Source organism: Solanum tuberosum, unplaced genomic scaffold (genome assembly GCF_000226075.1).
Source record: "Solanum tuberosum cultivar DM 1-3 516 R44 unplaced genomic scaffold, SolTub_3.0 scf00127, whole genome shotgun sequence".
NCBI classification, from domain to species: domain Eukaryota; kingdom Viridiplantae; phylum Streptophyta; class Magnoliopsida; order Solanales; family Solanaceae; genus Solanum; species Solanum tuberosum.
The window spans coordinates 1507712-1517308 of NW_006239058.1; the positions used below are offsets into that span (position 1 = coordinate 1507712).

A 9597-nucleotide genomic window follows, 5' to 3' on the forward strand; every position below is an offset into this window, starting at 1 on the left:
AAGTTAGTTATGCCGGAACGTGGCAACCGATTCATGGCATTCATCATTCCTCTATCTCATTTACAACAAGTGTGATTGATAATGTAACATTCTTATACATACATATATCACAATGAAGCAAGAACAAACATACATCACACAATTATAGAATCACAATCATCACCTACCTCGAAACAAGCTTGAAACCCTAAGAAACTTGATCCTTCCCTTTCCGAATTCGTTTCGCTTGTTCTTGGTCTACAAACAATCATAATAACACGGGAATCAATAAACAATCACTAATTACCCGAATTACTCATAATTCTATGAACCCTAGATCATACTCATGATCCCAAGTATCCAAACTAGGGCTTTTTACACCATTGTTTCTAAATTAAAACCCTCCCCCATCGATAATTACCCATTCTACTACGTTCTATGGAAGAAAAATGGATTTGGGGAGTGAAAAACTTACCTTTGGCCTCAAGAATGGTGGAAAACTGTCAAGAGTCGTCTGGGGTTCGTTCCTTAACTCTATAAATAAAAAAGTGCAGAATAAAGACGTTTGGAGTTTATTTACGACTTTAAGTCGCGTCGGGCCCGCCACAGTGGCACCTACCCCACTAAAACGGCCCCGTCCTGGCGGCAGAAATCCCGCCTCAGCGGCTTGCACTGAACCAGTGAGCTATTTTAATAATTCCAAGGCCCCCATTTCACAACACACCTCTAACCAACGACGCTCTGAAAATCCCATTCACGCTAAGATCGATTCCGGGAGTTTTACTCGCCCGAATTCAATTCCGTAAAGTCGTACGAATTTCTTAACGAGTTATCTATCCCCTTATGTATTCAAAATCATAAATAAATCACCCAATTGTTACCAGATTTCCCTACACCTTAATGACTTCGATTTCGTCCACAAATTTGGACTAGGTTGAAAAATTTCAAGTTACTACGAAAAAGTTTTCCGACCCAAATTTTTTTCCTGTTGGCTTTTCTATAACGACGGAACCCAGTCGTTACAAAATACCCCTTCAGTCACCTTTATGACTCACTTTTACCCTTGAAACTAACAACTCTTTCTTTATTTTATTTTTTAAAAATTGTTTATTATGTGTTATTTTTTTATTGGGTAGAATAAAGAAAACCTCACCCTCACCAAATGACATGGCAAATCAACCTCACCCTCACCAAATGACATGGCAAATCGGATGAACTAAATTTAATTTACAAATTAGAAAATAAAAAAAGGCTAAGAACTTGAAATGGAGAAGAGATAAAACTGATGTGAAAGATTCAACTTTTTTTCGGCAACTAATACTTATTTGTGTCACATTTATATTTACTAGTGTTATGAAAGTTAAAATATTTAAATGGTTGTTAAAACTATATTGCCGGAATAAATGCCGAATTATCTTCATTGCCGAAATAAATGGAGATAATCAGAGAAAGTTTTATCAATTAACATTGTGCAACTTGCAATATATATCACCACCAAAATACTCCATTGATTACCAACGATTAAAAGTATGAAATAAAAAACTACCATCATTCCCATCAGCCCATAAAACAACATCATCCACAAAGCTTCCCATGTATTCTCCTTTACCAAATAGGCATTGTTATCACATAAGCTTATGACCAAATTCACTTGTAGCCACACCAAAATCAAAATCGGTATTTAGGTTCAATTAATCCTAGAGACAGAGGAATTTGGGGGTAAGATTCAACAGAGAAACAAGATTAATGGGTCTATGTCCAATCTTCCTCATTTATTCCAGCAATATATATATTTTCAAAAACCAACAAAAAAATTCAATTTTTATAACTTTAGTAAGTAAAAGTTTTTTATAAAATTTGGTTATCGGAAAGTTGGTATTTTGTTGGATCTTTAGTTCACTTTATTTCTTCTTATTATCCAGATCTCAACCCTTTTTTTTAGTTGCTAATATGTAATATTTAGTTCATCTTGTTTGCCATATCATCAACTTTGGTGGAGTGAGATTTTTTATTTTACACAATAAGAAATAACACAAAATAAATAATTTTTTTTTTTAAAAAATGGTTGTTAGTTTTAAGGGCAAAAGTGAGCCAAAAAGATGGATGGAGGGGTATTTTTAACTTAATAGATGGATGAAGGGTAATTTTAGACCTTTTCGTATAGTTTGAGGGTATTTTTGGACCTTTTCCGTTCAATAAATTCAAAAGAAAACGAAAAAACTAAACATAAATGTCAGCAATAAAAAGTTAGAAACTTACGTGTAATAAAAATTAAAGTTAAAAGAAAAAGACCTGAGTCTATCACAATTCGATGTGGGAGTCCTCAATATTGGGAAAATTGTGCAGAATAACATACATTTAAATCATATTAAATGCTATAATTACTGTTTAGGAAAATTCTAATTCGCGGCTATAGTATCGTTCAATTTTGCTATCGCCTGATTTGTATAATTCGCTTGATAAATCAAGGATTTGTATAATTTAGTTCCTGATTGTATAAATTCAAAATTTTATATATGCTTACCCTAGTTATTTGCATACGATTTGTGAAAATTTCATAATAAATTATCCTGTTTGTATATTGGCAAACGAAATATACAAACGGAGTTCTGAAAAATTTCTAAATGTATAAATACAAAATTTGTATATACTTATCCTATTTATATATTCGCAAGCAAAATATACAAACAGAAGTATACAACCGCTGTCTCCATAGCAAATAAAACTATAGTTATGAAGCACAATTATCAAAACTATAACTATAGAGCCTTATTATGTCTATTATATTTGCTATTTTTGAAATGGAGTTAATGTTTATTTGACACCGTTCGTCCATTTGTGTGATCGAAGTATCCATTTTGATTTGTACTTTTAGGTGGGATTACTTTTGATATATGTGCCAAAAAAATGTTTGTTTTGAAGACGAACTCCTTTACTATCTTCAATGTTTTAACTTTAGGAATCATTGATCGTAAGAACAAAGACTTGTCTAAGGGCCTATGTAAACTTTCAAAACTTGTGTTTGTATTCACGTAGAAAATATTATTTTAAAAGTATTTATATATAATATAAGAAAACATAATTTCAAAGATATCTATATATAATACTTCGTCAGTTCCAATTTATATGACTTACATTCCTTTTTAGTCAGTTCAAAAAAGAATGACACATTTCTATATTAAGTAACAATTTGATTTTAAAATGCCCATTTTACTCTTAATGGTTCGGAATGATTTATAGTTACACAAATATTTATCACTTATTTTAGACCACAAATTCCAAAAGTCTTCCTTTCTTTCTTAACTCCGTGTCAAGTTAAAGTAACTCATATAAAATGAGATGGAGGGAGTATAAGAAAATATGATAAGAGGCGGAGGTAGAGGGGTAGGGTGAGGATGAGCCGCGTTGAAGGGTGAGCTAGGAGGAGATAATTATTATGAAATGTCACTTAAGAAATGTGTTTTTCCTATTTCATTAGAAGATTTAGTTTTTGCATTTTAAAGAATTTATTTAATATTATTAAATAATAAAAATGTGTTATCTCTAAAACTTAAACATTTAAATAAGATAATCATACACTTCAATAAGTAGAATGTTTTAACCTTTAAAGTACAGTAATTAAGTAAACTAGTAACCTTTAAAGTACAGTAAAAGAAACTAGTGTTTTATTAATTTATTGCGGTGGAAAAAGCTCCATTGCCACATTTCAGAGATTGTTAGCATGACAATAATGAATATATCGTCATGGCTTTATTTCATACATATTATTTCATATTTATATTAATGATTTTTAGGATCCCCGATACAAATTAAAGATCCATCACGACTATAGAGATTGCATCCCGCTTTTGCGGTACAACAATTAACACAAACTCCAGTATGGTATGTCGATCCAGTATGTGGACAAGTCATGTAAGCAACTTTAGGGTCACATTCTTGACTACAACCCTTGGGTTCATCACTCTTTCCTTCACACACAAACTTGCCCTTTTTACTGTAATAGTAGCAACCCTTGTAACCCGTGCAACAACTGGTGCATCTAGTGGGTTTAACTATAGTCGGTCCTTCTGAACGGGGACATTTTGAATAAGCAATTTTATGATCACATTCCCTAGGACAATGTTCGTTTGGCTTTCTTGGGTCAGACTCTCCTTCACAAATGAACTTTCCGTCAGCACTGTAATAGTGGCAACCCTTGTAGCCTGCACAACATGTGGTACATATGGGGTTTCTTGGACTTCCTTCTGAACGTGGACATATTCCATAGCTAAAATCACCGCATTCTCTAGAACAAGGCTTGGGATCGTGATCATCATGATGGTCATGGTCGTGATCGTGATCATGATCATGGTCATGGTCATGATCGTGGTCGTGGTCTATCGTCGCACTTACAAGGAGAAACATTAATCCTACGACAAATATAAATATATTAAGGATAAAACATATATAAACACTACTTGTGTATGTATCAACGAAGAATTTAAAGAGAAAAGTAACTTACCAAGAACAAGCAAGTAAGCAAAGAAACTAACTTCTTTGTGAACAGCCATTATGAATGATTAATTAGTACCTTGTTTTCTTTTAATTTTAGGGTGAGGAGTGTGTATCCTCCTTCACCATTTTATAGCAAACGAGTGATTAAATAAAACAAAAAATAGGCAAAATTTCTTCATTATTCTACCTAATTAACATCAATATACAGTCTCCTCAATCGGTAGGCTTTACTTTTTTTTGTACTTGCTAGTATAAGTTTGGCGAGGTAGAATCAAATAGAACAAAAAGAGAGTTAGATCTATTCATTATTAAACAGTTATTTGTATTTGACTGATCAATTTTGTAAAAATACATCTATCAATATTCTGCAGTAATTCGTGCTTGATAAATAATTTTTTTCAAGTGTCCAGTTCAAAATATGTGAAAGAATATTTTTTTCAGCTTCTGAAAAATAACTTATTCAAGTATTTTAAAACACTTATTCCCCCCTAAAACAGATGGCTAATCACCTAAATTATTTTTAACTAAACACTTTTAGCATCTTAGCTTTTCCCAGTGCTCTTTGTAGCTATTTGAATTATCAGTAATTTTATTTTGTCAACTGGAGATACTAATAATATCCAAAGTAGAAGTACTTTAGGACCTTAGGTCTAACTAACTAAATTATTATAACTAATCAAAACTTTAACCATGTGATTATATATTGCATTCCAATTTTCTGATTAGAGAGGACAGGTTTTACATTGGCATATATGTGAAAAATTTCGAAATATATATGAAGGTTAAATATGTATCTTAAATTTTTGCATAAACTATAACACATAATATTTACGTGCTTTTGTTGGAAAAAAATCAATTCGTTGAGGTAGTTGAACTGTTTTAATGTATATATATTTTATAAACAATGTATATGAATGTTTATACATATCTGATGCATAGTTATACATTATTTATACATAATTATACACTATTTATGCATTATCGATACATTACATATACATATGACCATGGCCATTTCGTTGATATTTTTTGTTGTTGCCTGTACAGTTACTTAAGAAGCCCAAATATAAAATGGGAGCTCAACATCAAGTAAACAATGATTCGATATGGACCTGAACCTTTCTCAACCCAATAAAATTAGCTCGGGGGGGAGGATTGTCCAAGGGAAGACCAAATTCCATTCCCTTAAACCCATCGATACGGGATCCAACAAATAACATAGAATCTTTAATTTTTAAAAATAAAATATGTATCTTTGAAAACTATGAAAAAGTATTATAAATCACAATAATTAATAATTTAAAAGACAAAAATAATATTTAATGAAAAAACACGATTGACTCTTGAAATTCCAACTAATTGGGGTGAAAAATATGGGAAATCTCTATTTTATAGGTCATATTCTTCACAAGGATGAATTATTCATCCTCATTGTATCCTCAGGGAGGTTTGGACAAAAATCCACCTATTGTAAATGTCATTTTGTCCTTTTGGATGTGAAATCTACAGGTTGGTTAATTTTTAAATTGAGATTGAGGAAATAGAAAACTTAGATTTTCCCAATGCTCTTTATAGCCATTGAATTATCAATAACTTTTTTTTTTTGCGTCAACCGGAGATAATAATTAATTGATAGCTTAATATCATTGCAATAAACATTTCTAAGGCTACATAGGCAGGTAATTTCGTGGATGGTTAATCAATTAATTTTTTTAAAATATGATTGCAATAAACATTTCTGAAAGAAAAAAATAGGATACATGTGATAAAATATTAAATAATGGATCTGAGTCTAACTTAACTTAACGTGGGATTCAATATTCTTTCACATATTTTAGATTGGACACTTGAAACACGAGCAATATAAGACTGTGATTAATATCGAATAAATAAAGAGGCAGCGTACCATTTTGTGTCTGAGGCCCAATAATAAAGAAAAGAAAAGCAGCCCAAAATATTGCTCAAGTGAATCAACTCCCACATCTGTATACATTTTACACATTTCTTGTTCTCTTAAATTAAATTTAGGGGTGGCAAAATCAAACCTAAACCGTTCAATCAGTTTAAAATTAACTCGCCCATTCACTACCTCAATCTATTAAAAATTGGGTTGGTATGTAACTCGGATTGACTCATGGAAAATCTTGTCAAAATATTTTTTTGATTTTTTTTCTTTCAATTTGATATGTTGTGTAAAGTCATAACAAAGAAAAAATAATAATTTTATTAGGTACTAAAATAGTTTAAAAGAACAAATAAATAATTAAGCTTAATTAGTTGAGTTGGGTTGGGTCTTGACCCGTAATGTAACCCATTACCTAACCCATTTTGACCCAAGCATATTTGGGTTGGATTGAGTCTTGACCCGATTGTTATGTTAACCCATTATGACCCGTCCAAATTTGACCCAACCACCCAATTGCAACCCCTAATTAAATTATATTATATACGCACCAATTAACATTTTATGTACCAACTAAAAATGATCTCCAAAATATGATTTTCATCGACTTTTCCGGCCTCTTCCTTCCTGTTATTTTAGTATTGTTTCTTAGTTCATTGCCTTTCCTTCTTGTTGAACATAACAAGTTTTTCTCTATTTATTCTTGGTGTTTTAAGAGGTGAAGGTGTGAGATGAGATAGTTTACATGGTACGGGGTAAAATTTAAGCCTCGTGACATGGGACCTAAGTCCTCAACTTAAAAAAAATAGTATAATATATATTGGACATTTTTCGTATAATTAGGATGAGATTTTCATCGTCATCATTCCACATAGAGGAAACAATCATCTTCCACCTCGTGTAAAACTTTTTGCTTAATATATGAGGTGGTAAGGGTTTACCTAATTACCCCAAAGGTGGTTTATTTAAAAAGTAAATAAATTTAGACATCTGATTCGTTAAAAACTTATAAAGACACATGTCATTCATTAAGGATAAGACCAAAGGAGATCACCACTAGAGAGGAGCTAAGTCCTCAATTATGGATGATATTTTTCTCTTATTCAAATATAATAAGTAGTTACACATAACACTCAACTTTGATGCCCACATTATAGTGATTAGCATGTCATTGTGTGCATGTTTTTATTTCATACATTAATTAAAAACTACAACACATATTATTGATGATGCCTTATGTTGTAGATATATAGCTTTGAGGCTCTCCAGTACAAATTAAAGATCCATCATGTCCATAAAGTTTACAACCCTCTCCTGCGGTGCAACAATTAACACAAACTTGATAAATTTTGGCCAATCCAGAAGATGGACAAGTCATGTATGCAACTCTAGAGTCACATTCCAGGGTACATGCCTTGGGTTCAATACTCTCTCCCTCACAAACAAACTTGCCATCTTTACCAAAATAATAGCAACCCTTGTACCCCGTGCAACATGTGGTACATCCAGTGGGATAAATTAGCGTATTTCCTCCTGAACGGGGACACTTTGAATAGGCAATATGTGGATCACAATTTAGGGGGCACACTTTTGGTTTTTTTGGGTCAGATTCTCCTTCGCAAATGAAAGTCCCATTAGCACTATAATAATTGCAACCTTTATAACCTGCACAACAGTTGGTGCATATGGGATTTTCCGGACTTCCTTCTGAACGTGGGCATATCCCATAGCCAAGATTACCACATTCTTTAGTACAAGCCTTGGCATCAGCATGTTCCATCGCGCTTACAAATAGCAACATTCCTACAACAAATTAAATATATATATATATATATATATATATATATAAAGGAAAAAACATAACAATACTTGCGTATTTATCAACGAAGAAATTAAAGAGTAAAAAGTTGAAGGAAAATCTTACCAAGAACAAGTAGGTAAGCAAAGAGACTAACTTGTTTGTGAACAGCCATATTATGGATTCTTTTTCTTTTCTTTTGTTTGGGGTGAGGAGTGTCTATTCTCCTTCACCTATTTATACCAAACGAGTGATCAAATAAAACATAGTTAACCAAGTCGTTTTATTCACATTAAAACGTTTTTTTCACATTATATATATTTTAATTTATATATTAATAGCTGGTGAATTTTTTTTAGATATGTCAAATTACTTACACAATTGCTTATTCTTCTTTATTAGAAAGCTTAACGTTTCCACAATTGCATCTTTAATTAATTCTTGTTCTTGAAATATTTGTCATCTAGCAACAATTTTCTTCTCCACAATTGCATATATCACTTTAGGGAAAATAACAATTTTGGTCCATGTATTATAAGTTTATTTTCATTTTGATCCCTGTATATATGAATTGAGTACTAAGCATAATTAATGGAATAATTGTATCTAATTGAAGGACAATAATGGATCGGATCTATCTGTAAGTACTAATAAAACATGCCAACCATCTAACATGATTAATTGTTACTCCCTCCGTCTTTAGTTACGTGGCTGAATTTTATTTAATTATTTAATTATATTCAAACATATCAAAAAAATTTAATTATTTTTTTTGAGTCTTTTTCTAAAGTTAAAGAATATTTTTGGGGCTTTTCTCAGAAAGGAAATGCAAACAATTAAACCATATATAAGTAATTTTTTGTCTGATTACAAGAAAGAAAATTAACATACTATCATTTGTTGAGATTAATAAGTTTATACATAATTAGTTAGTTAGTTTAAACAGTGTTACTTTCACAGAATTAGTTAGTTAACAGTTTTGTAGTTAGTTAGCTTTCTGTTAGCCAGCTGTCCTAGTTGTTAGATATTTTCTAGTTTTCAGTCTGTATATATATAGCTCACTGTATCTAGTTCTAATTCAGTTTTCATATTTTCAGAAATGAGAAATATGCTTTCTCAATTAACTCTCTCTTAATCTTGAGTTCAGTAGGTTCTAGAATCCACCATTAATGGTGATTCTCGCTGCTTTCATTCTGAGTTTTTACATGGTATCAAAGCACGGGATCGATCAACCTTGCTTGTCTCCGTCCTTCTCGTGAAGATTTTTCAGCTCTCAGGCTTGTTTCAGGTTACCTGTTCCTTCTTTTTTTTCTTTCAACTGTTCTTCAGTCTTCTTTTACTTTCCTACACATTCTCTTCTCCATTTCTGTGGATTGATTCTACTGTATTACAATGGTAGAAGTCACTAATCTAGAGGTAACTA

At 31.7% G+C, this 9597-nt stretch overlaps 2 protein-coding genes across 2 annotated transcripts; both read right to left on the bottom strand.

Moving 5' to 3' along the window:
- Positions 1-3654: 3654 nt before the first annotated feature.
- Positions 3655-4562, bottom strand: LOC102590118 (proteinase inhibitor type-2 K-like). The gene is made up of 2 exons (XM_006351510.2): positions 4481-4562; positions 3655-4388 (listed from the first exon to the last, which is right to left on the bottom strand). The coding sequence occupies exons 1-2, from the start codon at positions 4527-4529 to the stop codon at positions 3760-3762; spliced, it is 678 nt and encodes a 225-aa protein (XP_006351572.1). The 5' UTR covers positions 4530-4562; the 3' UTR covers positions 3655-3759.
- Positions 4563-7610: 3048 nt separating this feature from the next.
- Positions 7611-8186, bottom strand: LOC102590434 (proteinase inhibitor type-2-like). The gene has a single exon (XM_015310527.1). It carries the CDS (start codon positions 8175-8177, stop codon positions 7611-7613), a length of 567 nt encoding a protein of 188 aa, XP_015166013.1. The 5' UTR covers positions 8178-8186.
- Positions 8187-9597: the final 1411 nt, after the last annotated feature.

Bases quoted from the DNA above. Each gene is read 5' to 3' on its own strand.
- LOC102590118 (XM_006351510.2), bottom strand. From the start codon at position 4,529: ATGGCTGTTCACAAAGAAGTTAGTTTCTTTGCTTACTTGCTTGTTCTT. The intron at 4,389-4,480 runs GTAAGTTACTTT...TATTTGTCGTAG, and splicing joins TGCTTACTTGCTTGTTCTTG to GATTAATGTTTCTCCTTGTA.
- LOC102590434 (XM_015310527.1), bottom strand. From the start codon at position 8,177: ATGTTGCTATTTGTAAGCGCGATGGAACATGCTGATGCCAAGGCTTGT.